Consider the following 25,974-nt stretch of genomic DNA (forward strand, 5'->3'; position numbering starts at 1 on the left):
GCGTGCGCGCGGGGGGGCGGGCGGTGCTGCGGGCAGTCACCTGACGGCGCGCGCCGCAGTCGGGCCGCACCCGCAGCGGGGAGCGGCCGGGCCGGGGCGGCGCGCGCGGGGCGAGAAGGGACGGGCTGAGGCGGCGGCCCCCCTCCCCTCCGGCCCGCGGGGGCGGGCACGGAGGTAAAGCCCAGCCGCGCCGGACCGGCCGCCGGCGGGAGCGCCCGCGCTGAAGGGTTGGCGTCGGGGGTGCTAAGGCAGCGCCCTCCGGGCGGAGGGCGCGGTGGGGCGGGGGTCGCGGCGCGTTCGCGGGGGTGGTGTCAGCGGTGCGGCCTTTTCTCCCTCGCGGCACGCGCTCTCTGACGCGGCCCGGGCCGTGCCGGGTCGGGGGTCCCGCCCGCGGGGGCGCCGGGGCGGGGGCGGGGGCGCCCCGTCAGCGCCGGGCACCGGCGGCGGCTTTCCCTTGGCAGTGCCTTGCTGCGGGTGTTGCCCCCCTTCACCCGAGACCGCTCCTTGTTCGGTGCCTCGCCCCCGGTTAGCACGGGTGCCCTTGTGCCCCGCTGACACAGGCGTGACTCTCCCACGCCGCGTTCCCCGGTACCGTGCGAAAGGGCCAGGTCAGCCCCGCTGGGAAGTCGGCGGGAGCCCCGCTCTGCCGGGGTGAGGCGTGCAGCTGGTATTTGTTTCCCTTTGCGGGGAGCCGGGGAAGCTCTCTTTTAGACTGTAAACAACGGAATACAAATCCTGTCCGTCCTGTTCTGTGCGGTGAGATCCTTGGCATGTTTTGGAGTTTGGTGAAATGTAGTAATCGCAAAAGAACAGGTACCCATTTTAGCCTGGCAGTAATCCCCAAATCATCTACAACTCGGTGTTTTAAATCCTTATTGAACTAAAAAAAGAAGGGTGAAAGTGTTCTAGTAGTAAAGATAACTATGTGTGTAGTAAATTTTGATAGACGCGTTAGTTTGAGGCATTCGAGGAAGGCAGTTTCTCTGTGTGAAAAACATCTGGCTGCGGTAATGGAATAATTGCAATCCAGAAGCACTGTAAATTAAGGTGATGCGGCACTCAGAATGCTCTAACATATGGAGTCAGTTCTTTAATCTCAAGTATTACACCACACAGCAAGAAAAGGAAGGACTGTATTCCTGTCGACATGATGAGTGTGAATTAAGCCATCTAAGGTAGACCACGAAATACAATTTTTAATGAGTTTAACTTTAAAGGTGACTTAAATAGCATAATTACTCTTGGATGCCCGAACTCAAGTGAGTAAGCTTGTGTACATTAGCAAACAGTGAGGCCTAGAATAGGCAGATTTGCAGAGAGAAACGGTTGTCACTGAAAACTGAATATTTACTGTGTTTTTCAGAAGGGCTTTCCTTGACCTGGCTTAGTAAATCTGAAAAAAAAAAACAAAACTAAATCCAATAGTATTTGAGATTCTTGAGAGCTTCTAGAGTGTATTTTCAAATTTACTCTAAAAAAGAACCTGCTCTTGTTGTCTGGTTCATCTTGTGAAGTGAACAAAGGCATAATAAATGGGAAATGGGGTATTTGGGAAGTTTCCTTCACTAGCACATTCACGATTTTAACCAAAATGCTGAAGTACAGCTTCAGCTTCCATCAGCTGTATCTTTGAGTTTATATGTAATAATGTGGGAGATCTTAATGTGTTAAATGTTTAATTGCTTTTAGTAGGTTCTAAAATTCTTATGCAAAGGGTATTTTGAATGCTAATAAATTTGTTATGATAGAAATGGTCTAGTATTAAAACCCATGCCCTTCACCTGATTGTTTGGATCAGGTGGGCGCTGTTGTTAGGTGTGGAATAGACAGACAGGTCTTTGCGCTCAAGTTCTGTAAGTCCCAAATAACTCTGTCCTATGGTTCATGGAAACAAAGCTCAACAAGTCTCCTTGTCATGTCATCCCCACCTTCTGAGTTTGATAATGAAAGTGTTTCTATAAACACTTCATGGGTTTTCTTCTAACCATAGTCCTGTCTTTCTCCCTGCACTGGGCATGCTGGTGTAGGGGCAAAGAAGAGTGATAAATCAGTCAGAGGGTTCATGTTTGTGTCTGAATGCTGGCATTTTAGTTGTCCTGTAGAACTTGACCACTGAAAGTTTCATTGGGGAGGTTTTGGTGAGTAGGAAAAAGCACTGTGGTATTCATAATGTGAGTCCTGTTTATATCTAGTCCTTGGTTAAACCAGAGGTAGCATATTAGTTGATGCAAGTGTGGGTAGGAACAGAACATTGAGTGAGCCAAAATTAACTGCTGAACCAATCCTTAAGTTGTGTAGAATCAGCCTAGTGTGACCACAGTGGGGATAATGTGTGAGGTTTCACCTGCAGCTTTCCCTGCCCCCACCTCTAATTAAGAGGTAAGCAGTCTCGAGAGAGGACTAAAGGTGATGGAAAGGCTTACTTTGCTGCAACAGATCATGGACTGCTTCACAAGTCACTCTGTTTCCAGTAGTATGCAGTGTTTTTCAGTTAAGACCCTTTTAAGGGTGGAAGAAAGTTTTGTTCTTGTTAAGTATGAAGGGAAAATGTAGTATGTGGTATGAATTTGAGTTAGAAGGTCATAGTAAGGCTCAACTGACCGATTAGCTACTGAAGCTTTAAAAAGGGGAAAGTGTGCTGTGAAGGGTAAATTGACTTTAGAAGCATTGGTGAAATACGAATAAATTGAGTTTAATCATTAATCATACGTTGGAGAGTGGGAGAGGTGTAGCCAAGGGTATCAGTAACTCAATGTCTTTATATAAGAGCCTGTGTCTTAAAGAATATTCAATTAATCTTGAAAGTTGTGTTGAGATACTTTGTTTATGAATGACTTTATTTGAACTGTCAACATAATGTTGGTAGGTGTTAGAATCCAGTTTTGGCCCATTGATAAATACTTCGATAAGTAAATATATGGCACTTGCTCACCTGTTCATGCTACTTTTAAGGTCATCAAATCACAGAATCCTGGAGTAGTTTGTGTTGGAAGGGACCTTAAAGATTATTGATTTCCAGCCTACTACCATGAGCAGGTACACCTTCCACTAGATCAGGTTGATCCAAGTGCCGTCCAGCCTGGCTTTGAACGCTTCCAGGGATGGGGCAGCCACAGCTTGTCTGGGCAACCTGTGCCAGGGCCTGACCACCCTCACAGGGAAGAATTTTTCTAATAGATAAGCCTGCCTTCTGTCAATTTGAAGCCATTCTTCCTTGTCCTGTCAGTCTAGACCCTTGTCCAGAGTCCCTCTCCAGCTCCTCCTGGAGCCTCTTTAGGCCCTAGCAGGGGCTCTAAGGTCTCCCTGGAGCCTTCTCTTCTCCAGGATGAACACCCCCAGCTCTCACAGCCTGTCTCCAGCCCTTAGAGCATCTTTGTGTTCTCTGAACTCATTCCAGAAGATCCATGTCCTTCTGATGCTGGGATCCTCAGAGCTGGAGATCAGTGTTTTATATGGTACCATCCCAAAAATGGTTATATTTACTGATCAGCTAGTAAGATTGTGTCTTTTGACATCATATGTCAGATGGGAAATAGTCTGCAGTTTCAGGATGGGAAGACTCAGATGGCTTCATGTGATTTGGTGGAGACCTTTACTAGTGCTACTGTCTGAAGCCTGGTCTAGTGCATATATATATTTTAAAATTTTATATAGATATTGTTAGTTCTGATAAACCTGTGCTGTTCTGTTTTCATAGAAATGTTTCTGAAGTTCTTTCTGATTTATGTCTAAAATATTTGTAGATTTATTTTAGTTTCACATACTGTGAAGAACAGTTGTGGAAGCAAATCAAAGTTAAACAGATAATTCCAGAAATGAGATTCTAAATATAATTTCCAACCACTATGTTTTGACTTGGCAATATAGCTGTTTCACAGTTCTTTCAGGTTGTTTCTTGTATCCTTCTAGGTTAAAGTACATTAAATATTTTGAGATATGTACTTGTAAATGGGTTGTTATAGTCATTCAGGTAAAGTTATTCATGTGGTTTGTTGAACTGTAGCAATGAGTAGAATATGTAGCTCTAAATACAAAGGTATTTGTCCTTTAAGCAAAGGCAGGAGTTGACAGTAGATTTTAGTTGTGCATGCTTTACTTTTCCTAAGTGAATATTTTATTATCTAACCTAGTTCTTATTTAAGAGAAAATAAAACTAGTTTTTATGTATATTTTTGGGGTGTTGTGTTTGTGGTTATTTTTTTTGTTGATAGGTACTTGGTATTTTTTTTTAAGTTCTTTAGAAGGTCTGTGCATTGTTATTTTTTTCAAGAGTAATTCTCTTTGAATACCAGTACAACTGAAGGGCTTTAAGTGATGGAATTTTTCAGAAGAGTTTCTGAAATCCCTTCAGACCTATTTCATTTTTTAGCAGTGAAACAAACCAAATCCCACAACATGATTTTTATCCCCGATCCAAAGATTAAACAATTAGTGTCATCTAAAATAATGGGAGACTGAAGAGTAGTTTGGGGTTTATTTGGCTTTGATACTGACTTTGTGTCATCCTCTGAGGGAAACTTTTTAAACTTCTGTTCTTTGGAAAATGTCTATAGTTACATGGTCTCAATCTCTTTTTTCCTTTTAAAATTATGGCTTCTGGAGGCTTGTGACTACTAGCATTTCCCCATGCTTTTTCCCATGTCCCAACTTCTCATATAGCTTGCAAATACTGAGAAAAAAAGTGTGTGTTTAGTCTTAGAACCTGGAAAACAAATTAAGACTCTTAGCACAGACTTAAGACTTGCCAGACTTCCCGTGATTCTTTTTAATACTCACTTGTGACTTGACAAGAGTCCAAATGCAGTGTTTAAAATTGTGCTACAAAAATACGAACTAGTAATTTTTAAAAACCTCATTTATGTAATTAAGCTGTGAAGAATATCATCCAGGTGTTGGGCTAATAAAGAAGACAATTTAGAATTATGACTGCTAATAACTGAAGATTAAATGTACTTTTTTCTTAAAGGAGAAAGCATTGTTTTTGAGCAGCAAAGCTTGCTCTTTGCTTTTTTTATCACTTTTTTCTTTCACAGTTTTTTTGAAGATGAAGCAATGAACATGGCACACTGAAATGCTTGTTCATTCTTTGTCAGCATAATGTGAATCAGCAGCTATTAACCATTGTAGGCATTCATCTGTAATGTAACTGTTTCCTTAAAAGGAGAGATAGCTGGGGGCAAGGACAGAGAGACAAAACTGTAGGAAAAAAGGCCTTGCTGTGTGTTTTGAATGAGCTGTGTCTTATCTAAACTGTCTTGTTTCAGCAGTAGTAAATGATAATGTCAATTGGAATGACTGACCTGCTAGAACTTACTCAATATGCTTATCAGCATAACAGTAGTAGCACTAAGAGTTTGTTTTCTTCAGGCTATGTTTTTGATGGTATTTTATTGTATTTTTTCCAACTGTTGAGGAATTTGAAGTGTTCCAAGAATACAGACATGTTAGAGGCATGGTGCTACCTGAACAGACCCTTGCTGTCTGCTAGGTGATAAATTAATCTTGCTAGTTTTATCATTTTGATGATCACAACTGAATTTACATCTGGGTTCCCAAGTTCAAGCACCTTAGGGAGCAGGGACAGCCAAGGTGTGTCCTGCCTGGGCTCTGCAGCTACCAAGGGGAGCTTTGCTTTCTGCTCTCTTACTTCAGAACTTCACCACTGTACAAGTGTCACTTTACTGTGGTTGCTAGAGAGGAGTGATATCCAGTGTGGTATTGCTGGATGATTGTTCATGAAGGAGAGATTAAGGAACAGGATTTTGTTTACATTTTAATAATTCAGGTAACCTTTAGCTGGATCATGTATAGGAATTATATGGTAGGTGCAGACTGGAAAAAAGCCAAACACATGTAGACTGAGTTGATTTGGATGGTTGGGCTGCATTATTGATATCTGAGTCTAGGAATAAAAGGTTAGCTCTTTATAGGAATATCTGAATTGGATTTATTCACCAATGGAAAATGAGGCTTTTGTTCTTTAAAAGAAAGAACTGAGTTCATAGGATGTAACTCTTGTAGCTTGAGCATTTTTGCTTGGTTTTTGCTAGTTTATTGCCCCAGTTGCTCTTAGGTGTGTTACGATTGCTGGTAACAAGGTAGATTCCTGTATTTTATTTGGCAGTGAGTCTAAGAGACAATTGTTAGGTGTGGATCCTAGATTGGGTTAAATCTGGGTGCCTTTGGATGAATCCTCTCTTTTCAATATTCAGCTGGTGATAAGGAAATTCCTGGTCACAGAGGCACAATGAGGTCCTGCTGGATAGGAGTAGCTGCTCCGCAAGGCTTACTGGAATGTCAGGTCCTCAGCTGTCCAGGAGGAGAGGGGAAGTGTCAAATGATTTCTGGATCAAAACCTTCTCCAGTCTACTCTGCTGTTCAGTCTGGGTTTTTTTTCCTGAATTGGATAAACTTGTAGTTTGGAGGGGAAAAAAGTACTTGGAAGTCAAACTTTGATATGTAGGGGGATGGATGCTGCCTCTGGATTTGGTGTTCCCGTTGTATCTTGGTCACCATTGGACACTGGAATTTCATTTTCCAGGTCCTTAGATTTAGCATGAAGAATTAAGATTGTAAAATGTAATCAGCTGTTTTTCCTGAAAGTCTAAGTCTTCAAAGTAGTAAAGGTATGACTGTCATTGATTTCCGTGGGTTTCTGTGCTCTGATTTAGTATTAATAACACTTGAAACGTTAAGGCTCAGAATGTTTAAAAAGCATTTTCATAAACATGTACACAAAGGTGTGTGCTTTTGTCAGCTTCAGTGACAACTTGATGCCTTTTAGCTTCCTTCAGCTCTGCCAGGACACTTGTTTGTCCACAGGATGTTGAGTGCACTCTTACATGTGGTGGTGCTGAGCTTGGGTGAAAAGTTTGTCTACCTTGTGTGAGATTTTTGTGTGCATGAGAAATACCTCACACTATGATGAGTTATATACTCTGCTACTATTTTCCTGCTCTTGTACTCTACCTGTGCTGGGTACATTCCTCAACAATGTTACTTGTTTTACTACTATTTTTCTTCTGTAACTTAGCAGCAACAGTTCTTTATAGCTTTACCTGGTTTCAGCCATCATGATTCTCATCTTTGGAACAATTTCTCTTTTTTTTTTTTTTTTTTTTAAACTATCAATGGGGAGACTTTATGGTTTACCTGAGGATCTGCTCCAAGCGACTCTTTGAAGCAGAGATTGTGGTGCAAGGAAGTAAAGGATTTTATATCTACCTTTATTCTCCAGTCAGGTAGTAAAGAGCAATTATTGTTGCTGGTTTAAGCAATCAGATGAGCAAACCTGCAGCCTAATTTTAGAGTACATTACACTCACTGTACCTCACTATTGCCTTCCTGTAATAATATAATGCATGACTTTGAATGCGTGAGAAAAATGAACCTTGGATGAGATCATTATTTTAAAATGAGTCCTGATAAGCATCTTGCTTTGGTCTCTATACTGTGCACTTAAACAAATGTATATTCCTTTTTTAAATGTGGTTGCAGTACTGATTTTAATTAAGATAAGTATTTATATATTCTTTGGAAATAAATAAATATATATATGTATAGTCATTTGGATGTAGAGATGGCTAAATTTACTGAAGATATGGAAATTTCACAGGTAACTGTTGGGCATAGTTTTCATGATTGTATACTAGTAGGCAGAAAAGAAATTGAGTTACTTCTCTTTGATAAAGCAGAGTAAAGTTTTATAGCTAGTACTTAGGAGGAAATATTTTTGTCCTTATGCAAAGCATTATTTATCTCAAGATCACTGATAAAGAATGAAAACTTTGTAGTAGTAGGCTTGGTTTTGTTTTCAAAGTAGAACTTGACAGATTGTGCTTCAAGTGTTTATGTTGCTTTTATACTAGCATGTGCATATGCTTATGTTCGTGGGGTTTTTTTAATTTTCAGTCTCACAAGTATGAGGTTATGAGGTGTGCAGGGTTTCAGGTGAGAGGAATTTGAGGAATGCTCACAGTGCTAGTTGTCTTCCATGAACTGAGGATTTGTAGTAAATGGGCTTTCATGTTTTTACTACTTTGATCCTTCCTACCTGTGTTGTAAGAACTATTTTAAGGTTTGGAAGATCCTTTTGGACCCTCCATATTTTTGATGGTCATGTCCATTACAAATATCTTAAATAATATTCTTGCTTGGTCTTTTTCCTTAGCATCTTTTGCATTCAGTCATATGGTTGTTGGCACCTCCTTTGTGAGCAGTGGTTCAACATACAGTCATCTGCTTGTGGAATATTTTTCCAAGTTATCTGTGCTTACTTTTAGTTTTTCTTGCTTGAAGGTTACTTTTAAAATACAAATAGCATTATAGGAGTTTTAGGCTGCTTTCCAAGGATATGATTTGTTATTGTTGTTTGTAGTATCAATTTTCCTTTTTAATACCTGGTTGCTGATGTTAATAATATTTCTGAGAGTGTAAAAAAGAGCCTAATAAATAATATTTGTAGGAAATTAAATTATGTAAAATAGACAGAAAAGCCTAGAAGGCCTTACCTTATGACAGTTGCAGCACAAACTTGTAAGTTTAATTGAATTGTTTTCTCTGCCTTTTCCCCTCCTTGTCCACCCTTTCATAAATAAAACTAATTTTAAGAATTCTGAGTGCTCTATAAGAACAGTTATGGTAGAAGAGAAATTAAATGCAGAAGAGATGTACTTTTTCCTATGACAGTAAGGTTCTTGTTGTGGATGTGTGTACAATAAAGGTAGTTATAGAGAAGTTATTTTGTGCTCACACTGCTGTGGAAAATCTGGTTGGCTGTTGTGACAGATACTATTATAAGTGTGGTACTGTGCCCTTATTACACAACTGGAAAACAGAATTCAGACATTCACAAGTTTGACCTCTGTTAGTTCTTAAGTGTATCAGCTTTTTACAGTTGTTGCATTTTCTCTTTCCCATTTGATGCTTTTGTTTTCACCAGCATTTTCAGTTTTCTAGTGCTCTACCTTTGGATATCTTTTTATTTTGACAGTACCTAAATTTTACAAAAACTGAGGGGAATTTAGTGTTTGAGTGTAGTGTAGGGGGTGGTGTTTGTTTTGGTTTTGTGGGGGTTTTTTAAAGGTTCTCTTAGTTTAAAATGCTTATTAAATGGTGCATTTTATATTATGGATACCTCAAAAAAGTTGTCATCCTGTTTAAATATAGAGGGGCCATAACTTGGCTGATAAAGTCCTCACAGTTACGAAGTACAACATTCTGTCAGACTAAAGTGTTATGCTCAAACTAAGTATTTTATTCAGTTCTCAAGAAACAGAAGGTAGTGTTTCAGTGTTGAAAGCTGTTTTATTTTTTTTAGCAGCTGACACATTGGAAGCTCTCTCTCAGTGCTCCAAGTAGTCCACAAGCTGTTTTGAAAGGATGGTGTGTGCCTCACAGAGATAAGTGAGGAGGGTTAATTCTTCTCTGCATTCATTTGTCTATAGCTATAAAAATAGAAATAAGCTAGTGTTCCTTTTAGCCTTCTCTGTTATGGAAGTGTAATGAACTAAACTGGATATTGGAATTGATTATTTTATCAGGAAAAACCTAAAAGCAGCATATATGATATGTTTGTTGTCTGTCTGAGGGTTCTTTCTTCAAAGAAAATAGAAAAAAAGTACACTTCAGGGCTTGCCTTTAACTATAGTCTCCCTCGTAAGGTTTGCCTAAGTGTTCACCCAGAATATGTCCTCATCGATAATACTTCCCTGCACTCCCCACCACTGTGGATTTAGTCTTCAGTTTTTCCATTTTGACCTCTGTTCCATTTTCATGGTTTTTTACCTTGTAACAAATGCATAGTCATACTTTATTAAACTTTGTGTGCTGTAAGATATGAGCAATATAATAAGTTAGGCTATAGAGCAATCCAGTTAGGAACATATCATTTATATTGCACTGGTTACTTCTCATAAGCTCTTATAAAAATAGAATTTCCTAAATAACAGTTCCATGAGGATTTATTTTGTTCCCATGTAAATTGACTGGAAATTAAATATTTCCTAAGTTAATGAATCTGTAGTCTTGTTATTAGATATATGAAACATTCAAACCGTTTCCTTCCAAAAATAAGCCCTTTAGGATTAACAGTGCATGGTATATAGAACTTTTCTCTACCACCTCTTAGAGGGGAGAACTCAGGTTTGTGGAACATTTGGGATTTTCCCCTTAAAACTTTTGTTTTCACCATACATTTGTTAAGCATACAGTGTTCCATAAGGGAGTGGGAAGGGCAGGTAATGCTGATGTGCTCTGCACTTTACTGGGGTCCAGACTAGTAGTGTGCTGCTATTGCCACTGAAAATGGGGATCTTTTTCTTCCTTTTTTCTGTTCATAAGTTCACTCAAATGCCTGTGTGCCATGAAAATAGCTTGAGCAGTGAGTAACCAGGAGCACAGCTGGCAGCATGGTTGCTTTTTCCACAGTGTGTTTAAATATGGCTATGCCCTCTACACTCCCTGTGTTGTGAAAGTTTCCCCACATCTGAAACCTGAGGATTTGCACTGGCTACAGTTTTTTTATTGCTGGGAGCTGGCAGATGGTAGCAACCTCTGTTGAGCAATAGAATGAGGTAGTCCCATGTCAGCTGAAGTGAATCTCCACATCTGTACTCAATTACAGGAACTCTGGGGTCAAGTGTAATCTGAATGCTTGGTTTGTTAAGCTGTAAAGTGTCCTAGTAATGCCATATTATCTTTGTAGGATAGTTCCAAATCTGACTTAAGTGGTTTCTTGATAGAGCAAGGGCACTTCCTAATAATCTTTTTTCTTCCTTTTAATTGGAAGAAGGGCTCAATTGAAAGTGAAATACGGTGTAAAGATCAGACTTGGAAATACTTTCAAACTTTGCACTCTCTAGCAGAGCGGCCTTCTCCCTAGCCCTTCTTTTTTTTCTGCAAATTTAGGAATCTTCAGAACTGTTATATATGAGTTATATATTTCAAGGTTTTAAATATATAAAATTTTGAAACTACATTATTTAACTATAAATAATATTAAAAAAATAACTGTTGTTTATTATCCACTGAATAGTGTTATTTGAGAACTTTGTCAGAAAAGGGACAGTATTCCATTGTCAGGTGATCTGAATCATAATGATCCATTGAGAAATCAAACTTGTAACAAGTATGACAAATCAAATAGTCATGAACAGAAAAGGGGGAAATAAAAGTTTGCATTAAGGCAGGTAGAGAATTCAAACAAAACACCAACCTACTAGAGACAAAATCAGGATATTTTACCAATGCCTGATTGGTTTATCAGACAGAATACTTTTGAAATAAGGCAGAACACATATATTTTAGCCAGCACTAGGTGAACCAGTAAACAGAAGTAGCTCACATAGTATTTTGGTGAATATTAGTTTAATGCATCTGTTTTATTTATCTTTGCATTTTCATAGTGTTGGAGTTAGAATATACCAATTACTAAGAGTGAAAGCTTAGAAAATTTCTAGGTGTTACAGTACATTTAGGTTTCTGAATCACTTGGCAAGGAAGGAACTGTTCTTTATTGCTGAAGTCCATTTTATGGTCTGTGAGACTACAAAAGCAGTGTTAAGATATACGTATCAAGGTTTGGGTACTTTAAATAGTCACAAGCCTGTGCTTATTTAAAATACTGATTTGAGGGAGAATTAGACCAAGGCAGTGCACGTTTAATATGCCCCTGTTTCAGTACCGATAGGTTTCTGTTGGACATGACTTTCAGGGGTTCAACTTCTTTCTTTGCTTCCCCAGGTCAGAAGCACAGAAGCATGCTTTCCACTGAGCCTTGCACTACCACCTGTGATACAGAATGTCTCTAAGTGAGAACAACAGTGTGGTGTTTGCCTATGAATCTTCAGTGCACAGTACCAACGTACTCCTCAGCCTTGATGATCAGCGAAAGCAAGATATCCTTTGTGATGTTACAATTTTAGTGGAAGATCAGCGATTTCGGGCTCACAAAGCTGTGCTTGCAGCTTGCAGCAGTTACTTCCTTTCAAGAATTGTGGGCCAGGTGGACGCTGATCTTATCATCACTTTACCGGAAGAGGTGGGTGTCACTCCCTTCTGCATTTTACCTGCCAGTGCTTCTAACCTGCTTTGTTCAGTTCTCTTTTATGGTAGGAAGGCTGGGGTTTAACTGATGAGTTAGAGTAGGGGATTTAACAGCTGAAAGACAGCAGCCCACAATCTGAGATACCAGAAATATTTTTGAATTCAAATGCTTTATCTGTATTATGTTGTAAAGACTAGCTGCTGTCACCTTGGTGTAAGGTCTGTTGTTTTTTAGACAGTGGTTTTATTCTTTGACTTTCATCCCAAATAAAAATTAAATAAATTACTACTGCAAGAGTTGCTTTTTGAGGTTAGTCACACTAAGGGTCTTTCTAGGGTTTTTCCTTGTTTGAGCAGAGCTAGCTAGAAATGTGTCAGAGAAAGTGAAAGGAGTGTCTGTCCTCTCCTGATCCTTGCACTTTTTGCAGTGTTTCTCCCTTGGAGAAAATAGAAATAGAATAGAAATAAGGTACAGTTTTAAAATACCATTGTATTTTTATCTTTCAGTTTAATTTATGAATGCTACTTACTTGTAAAGCCACTTTAATGTTTTGTTAGCTACACTAAGTCAGTCTGAAGACATCTTGACAGCTTATGGATAAACTGTCTTTTACATTCTACTTCCCCACATTATAAAAGATGAATTAATGTAGTGGAGTAATCTCTAGATTCCACATGCTATTTTAAGAATTCTTTAGGTAGGTTGTAAGAGTTCGCAGACAGTAAAGAACTGGTCTCTGTGCAGATCTCATCAGCTTCCTTTCATGTGTTGTATTCTTTAAAAAGAATATACCAAACAACTACTAAAAAACAAAGTAAACAAACCCTCAACTGACTCTTAAATTGAATTCCATGAATTCAATTGTTTTGCTGGCAGAAGGATTCAGTGTAATTAATGCATTGATATAGTGTTTTATTTAGCATAAAATATTGTACATTTCAGTAAAGGTGGGGAGCAGTGTGTGGACTTGGTAATTTGAGTATTAATAGTAGACACACTGCTTTATTCTTCATTTGCAGAGAAAAGGCTAAAGGAAGTGTCATGTAGTTGGTAATCTCTATTGGATCTGCTTGTGGCTTTCTACTTGATTCCTTAGACTTAGATTTTTTCATGTGTAGAAGATCTTGTACAGTTTCTAGTGATACAGTTTTTGTTTATCTCTGGATTCCCTGATGGGTAACTGTTGTGAAGACATAAATGTTCAGTTAAAGTCACTTGCTCTAAAGGGGCAACTGAGAATTATGTTTGGTATACAGTTTTTCAGTGCATTTCTTCCAATCGATGGGAGGAAGAAAGGAATTGGTGGCTACAGTAGTAAATAATCATACGTGGTTAGACTCTATTTTTACATCAATGGTGCATAAGACTAAGTGATTAACAGTAATTGTTCTTCAAAAACTACAATTAAATACTAGAAGCATACTCTGGTAATTAGAGTAATTGATATACAACTTGCTTTGAAATGTATATTTGTGAGGTTGGAATCTAGTTACTGGTTTTCAGCATAGGACAATATTTTTCACTTTTAATACTAAGTTGCCATACCATTTTATTAGGAGATTGATCACAGTGAAGAAAACTGTTAAAAAATGTGCATGATAAAATTGTATCAGAAGAATTGTTTCAGAATGAGTTTGACAGGTTTTCACAATAGAACAAGTCTGCTTTTTTTATCCTGTCCTGTGTCCTGCTGGCAGGACAGGTAAATTTGTGTATTTCTCTGCTTAAACCCAAATTGACCATAATACTGGTGTTTTTTTTCATTTGTTTTTGCAATAGGTAACACTTAAAGGATTTAGTCCTTTGCTTCAGTTTGCATATACAGCAAAACTTGTTTTAAATAAAGACAATGTGTCTGAAGTTTGCAAATGTGCAGAATTTTTGGGTGTACGCAACATTGAAGAGTCCTGCTTTCAGTTTCTCAAATTCAGATTTTTGGACTTTAAATTGGATCAGCAGGAATGTCCTAGGAAGAAATGTTGCACACAGCGTTGTCAGAAAGCAAACCCTAAAACTGACAGTGTAGATGATGGAGCCCTAGAAATAAATGATGAAGTAGAAGCACTTCTAGAAAAGGAATATAGTCAAACTCCTGACACAAAGCTCTGTAAAGATGAAGAAAATGCTAAATCATCGCCTGTTCTCCAAGATAATGCCAATCAAAACTGTGATCCTGTGCATTTAGAAAGGGGTAGTGCTTCCAGCTTATCTTCCCAATGCCCAAAGTATAGAAAATTCCAGAAAGCTTTTGGAAATGACAAAGTTCATACTTCAGAGTTTAATTCCAGTATTAAAGACATTCAGGTACCACCATTTGCAACTTCTCTTGAGAAGGAAATACCTGATAATGATGGCATACAAAAAGCTCAGGAGTGTGTGCCTATGCAGCTGATCTCAAACTGTGAAGAGACTCAGGTAGAAATGGAAGAAGGGGAAGAAGGCATTCAGAAAAAAGAAGAGTCAAAGAGAGATTCTGTAACTCGGAATGTGTCATGTCCTGTGGAGAAAATGGATCTTGTTGCTTTCCCCCGAAACTCTGCTGCACCTCATGGACTCAATTCTGTGTCAATTTTACATAGTTGTGAGCAATATGGTGACTTGAATTTCAGTAGTATGCAAAACAACACAGTCTTAGCTGAAAAAACTGTGTCAAGTACTGGAGCTGGAAATGACAAAACTGAAAGTCAAGGTAACCCATCTTCAAAGGTGGATTTGTGCATTAGGGAAGCCACTAACATCACCTCAGCTGGAGATCGAAGCAGTGTGGAGAGAGAGATAGCAGAACAGCTAGCACAGGGCTTCTGGAGTGATATTCACAGCACAGATGCCTGTCAAATGCATTTACCACCTGCAGTTTCTAAAGAGTACTTGGAGCCAGTGTATTCGGGGAAAAAATCAGAGTGTCCATGGCTGGGGATCAGGATCAGTGAAAGCCCTGAACCTTGCTCTCAGCGAACTTTTACAACACTGAATTCTGTCAACTGCCCCTTTATAAGCAACCTTAGCACTGAAGGATGTTCCAACACCTCTGAAATAAACAGTGGAGATTATGTTCAGGAGCAGCAACAGTGTCCCTATAACTATGTGATAAGTTTGGGAGAGGATTCGGAGACTGACACTGAGGGAGACAGTGAATCCTGTTCAGCAAGAGAACAAGAATGTGAGGTAAGAACATCCTGATGTATCCTTTGCTTCCCAGTCTCTTAAGGCTATATTAAAAAATCTAATTCTGAGTCTTTTGTGTTTTGTTGTTTTGGGGTATTTTTTCTGTGGCTGCTTTTAAAAAGTCTGGAACTGAAACTCTAAATAACTGCTCAGAAGTTTATATGGAAAGGTCACTGTTATTTCAGAGAGACTGAACTAAAGTATGAAAGTATTCTTGGTCAGATACTGAAGTGTTAGATGTTTGCATATTAGATCTTTTAAGATTTTTTTCTGGAACAACTGTCAAAAATGGTTTTGAGTCTTAAATTAAGGCATGAAGATTCTTTCTTAGATTTTTTTTCTTTTATCTGCTTCAGATAGGTTTAAGAAAACTAAACTTCTTGGAACCTTTTTTTTTATTAGAAACTTACCGGTTTTCTTGTTTTTATTCTGAGCTGTGGGATGAAGGTGGGAGAGAAATGATATTTCAGATAAAATGTGAAGTGAAAATTAAGTTTTTAAGTTGGTTTCTGTGTATTTAAGACTGTTTAATAATATCACCTTCTCCAACAGTAAGGTTATTTTTGTTTCTCCAACTGCAGTTGGCACTTCCTTTCTTTGTTACTGCTTTAGTAGTGGTTTAGGCAGATACAAGAGTGGTCTAGTCCTAAAAGATTTTGTGATATACCTGAAACAATTTCCATCTCAGTTCTTAGAATCATAGAATTGCAGTGTAAATCTGCAGGATGGATCATTCAATGTTACAAAAATTCAGTTGTTCTTAAAGCACTAGGGCTTTTATCTTTTCAAGACACAGGGCCTTACTGAGACTGAACATAAGTGGAACTTGCCATCAATACAAAAAGCTGGAATGTCACACAGGGCCTTACTGAGACTGAACATAAGTGGAACTTGCCATCAATACAAAAAGCTGGAATGTCAACCAAAAGGCCAGAAATGGTTGAATACATTCTGCACCTTTATGTGACAGAGAAGATGGCATCATTGCTGAGGACAGTCCTCTGGGGTTTTTTATTACTTTTTTCCTGATTGTCACCAGTAGTAGCCAATCAGATAAAAGGTTTCTCTGTATTCTTTTTAAACTAAATTCAGATCTTTGACCACTGCAAGGTAACATATCCTGCTACTTACTACACTCAAATGTAAGGCTTAAAAGAAAGTGTCTTTTGTTGGATACTCAAAAAACATGGTGATTATTTTATAAAGGTAAATATGTTTTTCATTATTAATCAACACTCTGTGATCTCAAATGCTTTTGTTGCTCAGGTATACAACAGTAGCAAGAGCCTAGTCCTCTCTCTTCTCCAACACTGAGAAATAAAAGACAAATATTGTAACTTTGGTATTTTAAAGAAATGCCTGTTTCAGATGAACTTTTCCTGCAGAAAAAAAGCTGTAGATATAATAAAAATGTATTCAGGATGCAGTCTTAATAGCAGCTTTGGGAAAACTTTAGACTCTATTAGTGACTGTTGACACTTGTTTTGTACCTCACCAAATTGTAACTCGTCTTCTTAGAGTGTATCACCTCCATACTTGATATATTTTTGGTACAAAAGTAGCTTTCATCCTACTCTAAATATGCTTGTAAGGATCTGGTGCAAATGTCCAAATGCTCTATTGCACCCGTGCTTGAACTCCTGTAGTTGAATCCACTGGATTTTATCCCATCATCTGATGGTTATGTTAGTTTGTCTCTGAGATGGGTTGTGTGGTAAAGAATGCTTAAAATGGAAACTTGACAAGTTGGTGTTTGTGTGTATCAGTTCCACCTTGGATTTACAATTATATTTCACATTCTAGGTAAAACTGCCGTTTAATGCACAAAGGATTATCTCACTTTCCAGAAATGACTTCCAGTCATTTCTGAAAATGCATAAATTAACTCCTGAACAATTGGACTGTATTCATGATATCCGAAGACGAAGTAAAAATAGAATTGCAGCGCAGCGATGTCGCAAGAGGAAACTTGACTGCATACAAAATCTTGAATCTGAAATCGAAAAACTGGTATGTATAAATATTCATTGCTGTTATGTCTTTCTCTAAACATCTTGACTGGCTATCTGGCAGTAGCTTAAGAATGAGGTGGTTTACTACTTTTTCCACTCAAGCTTAAAAAACTTTTATCAGTCTTGTATAACTTCTTGATAGCAGTTCTAGATTTTTCTGAGCCTTGCTCTAAACTACACATATCTTTCCTTCTGTGGACTTGTTTCCATTCAAATTAAACTAGCATCACAGCATAATTTTTGGTGACTCAAACCCGTGAGCTTTGACTTTAATTGTACAGAATGATTCCCACTGTTGTTCTACACTGTTTTTTTGCCTCTTCCCCTTTCTTGCTTTGAGATTTTATTCTTCAGCTCATGGTATTGCTCATGACGAAGTTTGCAGTTATGCAATTGTTAGTTGTGTAAGTTCTTGGGACATAGCAGCACAGGCTGGTGAACTGTTTCCTGAGTCTTGAATGCTAAAACCGAGACCCTTTCAGAAAGACGGAAGATACAGAAGAACTTGGGAAGTTGCTTGCCTTTTTAGCAGTTGTATCAAGATTTTAGCTGAGGAATTGATGCATCCAGATTTCACTGCAGCCATCTGTTAATATTTCCTCTTCCTTAAGAAAGCAATAAAAAGACAAATATGTAATTTAAAAGAAATGTAGGTAATCTGAGGTTAGGATTATGCAAAAATAGCAATGGCAAGAAGATAATTGAGTGGCTTTTCAGAAAAACAAGACTTTGACTCTTTCATCTCAGTTTCATAGTCAGTCATACCATGTGCACAAAATAATTCAGTTGTTTAGGACTGTTGTACTGTTATTCTTGTTTGTGGAGCATTTTAGGCTTGGTGTACCTGAATTTCGTATCTGCATCAGCTGGAACATAGCAGTCGTGTTGCATTTTTTTGACTTCAAAGTGAAAAGGAAAATAAAATTGGAACCAAGTGCCATGGACTGGAAACTTATTTTCCTATGATCATCATCTTTCTCTGCATCTACACCTATTTCTGCAATGAGGAGATAGTTTTTGAAGGAGGGATTGCAATGCCATAGAGCTCGGATGAGCTGACAGAGCAGGTTGTGCTCAATGAGGAAGGTGCTCTGTGAGGGAGGCTAATCAGGTGACTCTATTAATAATATCCTTACCAAAGAGAGAAGTTGCATTTCTGACATTTCAGAACTTTTTGCCTGGTTTTGTCATCATGTTGTCATTTCTGTTATGTAACTCTGTCAATATTGTGCAATGCTTGGGCAGGGAATTAAAGGCTGATCTGCAAGATTAGACATGTGCTTGTTTAAGAGACTAATAATTATAACATAGTATCCTTCTTTCTGTGGACCTGTGCTGGAACAAACTGAATGTCTGCAGTTTGGCAGGTAACACTGTGCAAGGCCTAGATGTTAAGTGTTGAATCTTGAGAACTGTGAGGTCTGAGTTATATGAATCATCCTCTAAGCAGAAACATGTTCCAGTTGCATTTTCTTTTTTTCAACTGTGCTGATAAATTTCTTCAGAAATTGTTGAAAAGACCCTGTTTGGAGCTGTTGACCATGCCTGACAGTCACAGATCATCAAATTTGTAAATGTTGTACCAAATACAAAAACATTAAGATCTGTCTAGGCATGATTTCCAAGTGGGTGGAAGAAAAGAGATGTCTTGGAACAGCTATGTGTGGTACATCCAGGTATCACATGATACACGTGCAAGGTACTTCATGCATGATGGCTCCTGCCTTGTTCCTGTTCTGAGTCAGTTGTTTCTCTGACTGTTTAGACTTTGATCTTCTCATGGTATCATCTGTAACGTGGCTTTGAGAGGGAATAGAATGGTGTTGCTATAGTTTTAGAGCTCTTGGCAAGTAGATAATACTGTGTACTACCAGTTAGGAAATACTTTTTGGTGGAATTCCTCATCCTGCTTTCCAGTATGTGCAGCATGTTGTCTTGTATTAGTTTCTATTTGGTGCTGTGTCAGTTTTTTTCTCTCTCAGAAGATAACTTGTGGTGTGTTTCTTGGAAGAGTCCTATATTTGGAACAGAGTGACCCCTGCCTGACTAGAGGCTGGAGACTGACAGCTGGCAAGTAGCTTTGCTGACAAGCACCTTGGGGCCTGGACAGACAGTAGGCTGAGCAGGATCAGCAGCATGTCCAGACTGGAAAAAAAAGGCCATCCGTGTCCTGGGCTGTGTTGACAGGAACACAGCCGCTTGTTGGAGGGCAGTGTTTGTTACCTGTCTTGGCATGAGTAACACTGAATCTTTTGCTGGGTTTTCACTCCTCCCAGTTCCAGGAGCACATTGATAGACAGGAGGAAGGTTGGGTGAAGGGCACTGGGATGTCCAGGCCTGAACTACTTCTGTGGTGAGAGGCAGAAGAAATGGGGCTTCTACCTGGAGAAGGGATGGGGAGACCTAATGGTTACCTGCCCTTATCTCTGGGGTAGTCCTTGAAGTTATACAGTCTTTGGTAGTGGAAGATCTTCAGATTCCTGGGGGGAGTACTTGACACCAAGAGAACAAGAGACATGGTCTTAAATTACAAGGGGGGATTTAATCTGAATATAAGGAAAGATTTTTCTTCCAGTGGGGACAGGCAGGCAGTGGAGCAGTTCACCCTGAAAGGCTGTGCATGCCCTATCTTTGAGGGTTTTGTGGCATGACTGAGCAAAACCCTGAGCAACCTGATCTCACCTGATCTCTGACTTTGTTCTGAGCACCAGGTCAGACTACAGACCTGCTGAGGTACCTCCCCTCCCAAGTGATTCTGTAAAATTTGAAATCTTAAGTTCTACTTATATTGAAGAAAAATACTTAGTGCTGAATGTGTTGTCTGGGAGAGTTACCTTTGATCATGTCTCATGTTCTTCTGTACTGATAGTCTTTTTTTTACCTCCCCATATAGCCTTTGCTTATTGACCTTTCAGGTGAATCTTGTTGATCACTAATGTTCTGTATTTGAGAATACACAAGGACTACTTAAGCAGATGTTGACGTGTTAGAAACGTGTCTCTTTCAGAGACCATGTGTATATTCACATTCCTTGTGCTTTCTCCTGTACAATGGGATGACCCTGCCTGAGCAGGGAGGTTGGACTAGATGACCCACTGTCGTCCCTTCCAACCTGACCCATCCTTTAATTTTCACTTCAAGACTTTTAAAATGAGGGTACTTGCAAGGGGGAGCAGAGTAGAGGACAGCTGGTCTCAAGAAGCACAACTTTTCTGAAGATCCATGTCCTGGGGAGCATCAGGCACAGCATCCCCAGCCAGACAAGAGTGGGTATTGTCCCACTCTGCTCTGCACTGGGGCAGCCTCACCTTGAGCATTGTATACAGTTTTGGGCACCATGGTTTAAAAAATGGCGTTAAGCTGTCGGAGAGCATCCAAAGAAAGGTCATAAGGATGTGGTCTGAAGGGAGGAAATCCATGAGATGTGACTGTGGGTATTTAGTCTGTTCAGCCTGGAGAAAAGGAGAATGAGGGGGACCTCACTGAGAATCTTCAACGTCCTCAGGAGGCGCAGGTGCCAATCTGTGACCAGTAATGGGACTTGAGGAAACAGCATTAAGCTGAGTCATGGGAGGTTTAGGTTGGATATTATGAAAAGCCTGTTCCCCCCAGAGGGTGGTTGGACATTGGAGCAGACTCCCCAGGGCAGTGATCATAGCGCCAAGCCTGACAGAGCTCAAGAATCATTTGGACAAAGTTCTCAGGCACAAGGTGCGACTCTTGAGGTATCCAGTGCAGGCCCAGGAGTTGGACTCGGTGACCCTGATGGGTCCTTTCCAGTGTGGCATATTTTATGATTAACAGCTGCTCCCAGTATGCTGACAAGTAGAAATTTATTTGCAAAGTCCTCTTTGTACTAATTTTAGACAAAAAGAACTGGGAGCAACTGTTCCTCTTGCCCAATGCTGCCTAAACTTAATCAGTTCTTTCCAAAAGAAGTTGTAGAGGTTCTTTTTCTCAGCAAAAGGGGATGTGAGGAGGAGTGAAAATAATAAAACTTTGTAGGAGTGAGTTGCCATAACAATAGTTGTAACAATCATAGTCCCTATGATTAAAACTTGAAAACTATTTAAAGCTTTGTGTGTCTTTGAAACTGTACCTTCTTTTATTTAATTAATTACCGGATTTAAAATGTATGTGTTGAGACATATTTGGATTTGGGTTCTTTGTCCTTTTCATTCAACTTCTTCATGATGGTCTTGCTTTTGCTCCCTGTCCTTCTTTACCATTTCCTCGTTTTTCTTTATTCAAAAGATTGCTTGTTTCCATGATTTGATTTCTCAGTTATCAGTGTCTTTTCATCTTTAGCCAGTTCTATCAGAAGCCTCAGAAAAACTCACAACATGGAAGCATAAAAAAAAGCTTGATTTAATACAGGCTATTTTTTTCTACTTGATATTTATTAGTGAGTTGCTATCCTGTTTGTTGCCATGTGCTTGGACAGTCCTACTACATTATCTCTAGATTGTCAGCTCTTCAGCACGTCTTCTTTCTTTACCTTTCTTAAAATTTTCTATCTAATTTAGGAACTGTACCTAACTCCACTGTTTGTCCTATAGTGGATTTGGCACTTCTTGTGAAGGGAAGTTACTTTCACCTAGTGGAAAAGAATCAATAATTAAAATGTGATGTTCAATTTTCAATATTTCAATTTTAAAATACAGAGCTCTATGAAGACTGCTTAATGTTTTGTTGACTCATTGGTAAAGGTTTGTGTTACCCTGTAGAACTAGAGTTTCAGGAATATTTACAGTAAATGCAACTATGTTTAATTTGTTCAGTAACTAGGAATTACTCCTTTGTCTGCCAGCATTAGTTTGGAAAAAGCTGCATATCTGAAAAAATGCATCAAATAGCTTAGTTGATGATGCTTTCAGAGAAGTTAGGATTGGCCTTTTGATACGTGTTTGATTTCTTGATGCCAAATTATTTCTATTTCAGTGGATCAGAGTATTTAAAGTCTTGTTTTAGCTATGATAGGAGCTTAAAACATAGTTTTTATGTTAAAATGTAGACTAAAACATGGTTTTTCTTTTTGCAGCAAACGGAGAAGGAGAATTTGCTGAAGGAAAGAAACCACATTTTATCAACTCTGGGTGAGACAAAGCAGAATCTGACTGGACTTTGCCAGCAGGTGTGTAAGGAAGCAGCCTTGAGTCAAGAGCAAATACAAATACTTGCAAAATATTCTTCTTCAGATTGTCCACTCTCATTTTTGTTCCCGAAAAGAGAACAAGCGGCTCCATCTGATAGTGAGCTTGTGGTACCAGCATCTGTAGAATCAGCAAATAGTCTTTCAGGTGTCACACCTACAGCTGAGCAGAGTTCCTGTTACCAGTGTGTCAAAAGCGTGTGTGAGGCCACGTACGATCAAGTACAGGAACTGCATTCAGTTTCTGCTAGAACATTGGAGCCAACGTCGCTTGCAGAGCCGTGTGGACAGAGCAGTGGCATCACAGACTTCTGCCAGCAAATGACTGACAAATGCACTACAGATGAGTGAATCTCTCCTTCCCACTGCCAGCCTCCCAACATTGCCACTAGAAGTGGGATCGAGCATTATTAGAAAGTAAATTACTAAATGAGAGAAAAGATTGAAGTTTAATCTTTTGAAACTACATTGACAATTACATGGTCACCATTATTACTTAGCAAGCTTTGGGTTTGCTCTGTGTAGTTCCAGAACATAATTTGTATGTGTCAGCCTTGGAGATTTTTCTGTGTGGTGATGCCAAGGAGAGTTCAGGAAAGTTGTTGGAAAGTACAAATTCCATGCACAGGTGCTTATTTGTGAGGAAGTTTTGTTCATGTATAGAGCAGCCCACTCTGATTTATGCCACAGTACTTAATGCTACTCTGCATTTTAAGGAAAGCCTCCTGACAGCTGTTAATGCACAATGACTTCTATACCTAGAATCCTAAGACTTCTTTTTTCCTGGTAGACAAACCTTAAGAAGCATATATAGCTCTGTAAATGTTCATTTTGTAGATGAGCTAAGTAACATGACAGAATGAGGAGATTCTGGCAAGTGCACTCTGGAATAGCTCCTTGCTTCTTGCTGTTCCCTTCCCTGTCCCAGAGAAGACTTTTACTGAATTAAAGTAGTAGGCTACTACTCGTAGTAGTAGAATTAATTAGTAGTAGGCTTTTATTGAATAAGTGCTTTTGTCTTGTCTCTCCAGTACAGAATTAACTGGAGCAGCAGAGGTACTGCCATATACTGCTCTCTTCTCTAAATTTTGTGGGAGGAATAACAATGTACTTGGGAAGGCAGACATCTGAAACTGGTGCAGTTCTTGGATGAGTGTGCATTGGATCCTGTGGCATCTGAATCCCATAGGCTTATTAAAACTCACTGCTGTATTGTGACATCCTGTCCTAGCACCTTCAAACTTGCTGCTTGTGGCAAGCTGGAATCAAAGTATTGTGAAAGTCTAAGGACAGACTTTTTTTTTTTTTTAAGGTATTCAGGCGTCACATGTTTTTCTTTCAGTGCCTAACTGCCTAAAGTAAGTTACAAATATTTGTTCTCTGATCACTGGGACCAGTAAAGTTCTATTTCAGAATCAGTCTTCAGGATACTTTGTGGCTAAACCTGTAGTATATTTTCAATGGCTTGTGCTATTAGGATAGATATATAAAAAGTTTATTGAAGAAATGAGCTGAGATATTTCCTTCATTACTTTGTGAATGAGAAATTCAGCTACTGAAAAGAATCCCCATTTTCTAGATTTTTACATAACAGTGGATGCATATTGTATACCAATGATGCTTTGTTATTTAGATTTTATTCTCACACCAGAACTAAGTATTGAACCTCACCACAGAAAACTTTGGGTTTACTGGTTTACAAAACATGAAGAATCTTGTACAAGCCAGTGGAATTCTTCATTTCCTACCTCAGAATGTGTATTAGCTTTTGTTTGTGCTTTTAGTGTCTGTGTGCATGTACAGTAGGCAGCAACTAAGCAAAGGCCCTTGTAAATACTGCTTTTCAGTTTTATCTTGCAGTGAGACAAAACTTGTTCTTGGCAAGGCTCTTTTTTTTTCCTCTCCCCACCATAGGTAACATAGCATTAATAAATACAGTAAGCCACTTATTTAAAATAAAAATTTAAAAATTTACAGATTTCAACAGGACTTCTCATAACCAGCACGTAACACAAATGACTACACTACCTCACCTATGGGATTGAAAGTTGATTCAAATCTCTAGTGAATCCTTGGATTTTCATCATAGATCATTGCTTCTTTTAAGGGAAAAAATATGCTAATGGAGCATAGCTTGTATAAATCACAGTGCTTGCAGTAATTGAAATTCAGAAATAAATACTACATGGCAGGCATCATGATAATTGAATTGAAATTCTTTTAAATTACTATAATTGAGATATGCTGATCCTGTATATGTATTACTTTATGAAGCTCTCTGGGATTTTTCTCCAGTTTCTGTAGATTCCTGATTAATTTAATCCTGTCTCCCTCCCAGGCTGCCACCCTGGAAAGCATTTTGCTCTTATGCCTCCATTTTATTTAAAAAGCAAACCAACAAGAAACAATCAAAAACAAAGTTCAAAGCCCAAACCTCTACTGTTCATAACTACTATCACTTTTAAAGCTGGTGATATTCTGAAATGACGTGGACAATGGTATTAAAGCATTGTCCTAATAGTGCACATAGCTGGAAATAGAATTCCTTGGGATAAATCCTTGTTGTAATGAGGTGGAGCATCTTCGTAGGGAATGGCTGTCTGGAAGCTTATCCAGTAGCCCAAAGCCCTGACACACTTGGCTGCAGATGTTGGAAAACAGTGATGACCAAGTGTGAGGCTGGAATTTCACTAAAGGGTTGTGCTCCACTGCTGCAGTCTGGGTATCAGCCACAGCCTGAATTCCATATAGCTGATGGTGGAGGGATTCCAGGGCGGCAATCATGGCAGTCACTGACCTATGATAAACGTAAGATCACATTTTTAAACCTGATATGAACTTGATGGAGTTTGAGAGTAGGTTTTTGCCTGACCAGCTGCATCTAAATATTTTTTTAAATATTTATTTAATACCATAGACCTACAAGTTGCATGTTGACTTCTATAGGCCTATATCATCAACTTGCAAATGTTACGAATGAATGACAATTTTATGATACAGAATTCTCAGGAAAATGTTTTTGGAGTTTGGTTTTATTTTTTTTTCTTCCAGTAAAGAAAGACTCGATTTTGCAATTGTAAAATACTTTGTTAAAGCATGTTTTAAAGTACTTTGGACAGACTATCTTAAAGCCATAAGGGTATGATGGCATACAGATTGTAAAATAAAGATAATTACAACAGTTGATTTTGTATTTTTCATAATTCAGTATTTTCTAAGTCTACAATAAAAACCACTATCCTTTCTACAAAGGCTTTTCTATTTTGTATAAATTTTCTGCTGTGCAAGTGTCTACTGGTGCATTATTCATTCATAAAGCACTGCTCAAACCGTTCTGAAAATGGTAGCAAAGTATTCTCTGTATAGTTTATAAGTTTAATCGGCCCAAACCACTAGCTTAGGTTTCTTCAGACAAAGCTGAAATCTAATAATCCAGAGAGGTAATTGTACCAAAGTTGGGTATCTACAAAACTGCTTGCAGTACTTCATCAGTAGTGTGTATTTTGGTTTTCCAAAAATAGTAGTTCTATTGGTTTTCCTTTTTAGTTGTATATTCTTAAATACATGAATATTCTTCTCAACCTACTGAAGATTAGATT

General features: G+C 38.8%; 1 protein-coding gene across 1 annotated transcript; it reads left to right on the forward strand.

The window, feature by feature from the left end:
* The first annotated feature begins 734 nt into the window (after window positions 1–734).
* On the forward strand, window positions 735–25,626 carry BACH1 (BTB domain and CNC homolog 1). The gene is made up of 5 exons (XM_005523995.3): window positions 735–756; window positions 11,743–12,040; window positions 13,826–15,211; window positions 17,015–17,221; window positions 22,265–25,626. Exons 2-5 carry the CDS (start codon window positions 11,801–11,803, stop codon window positions 22,724–22,726), a joined length of 2,295 nt encoding a protein of 764 aa, XP_005524052.1. The 5' UTR covers window positions 735–756; window positions 11,743–11,800; the 3' UTR covers window positions 22,727–25,626.
* The last annotated feature ends 348 nt before the right edge of the window (window positions 25,627–25,974 follow it).

This window comes from Pseudopodoces humilis, chromosome 2 (genome assembly GCF_049639895.1).
Source record: "Pseudopodoces humilis isolate 2021_Gansu_Grassland_sample_001 chromosome 2, ASM4963989v1, whole genome shotgun sequence".
NCBI classification, from domain to species: Eukaryota; Metazoa; Chordata; class Aves; order Passeriformes; family Paridae; genus Pseudopodoces; species Pseudopodoces humilis.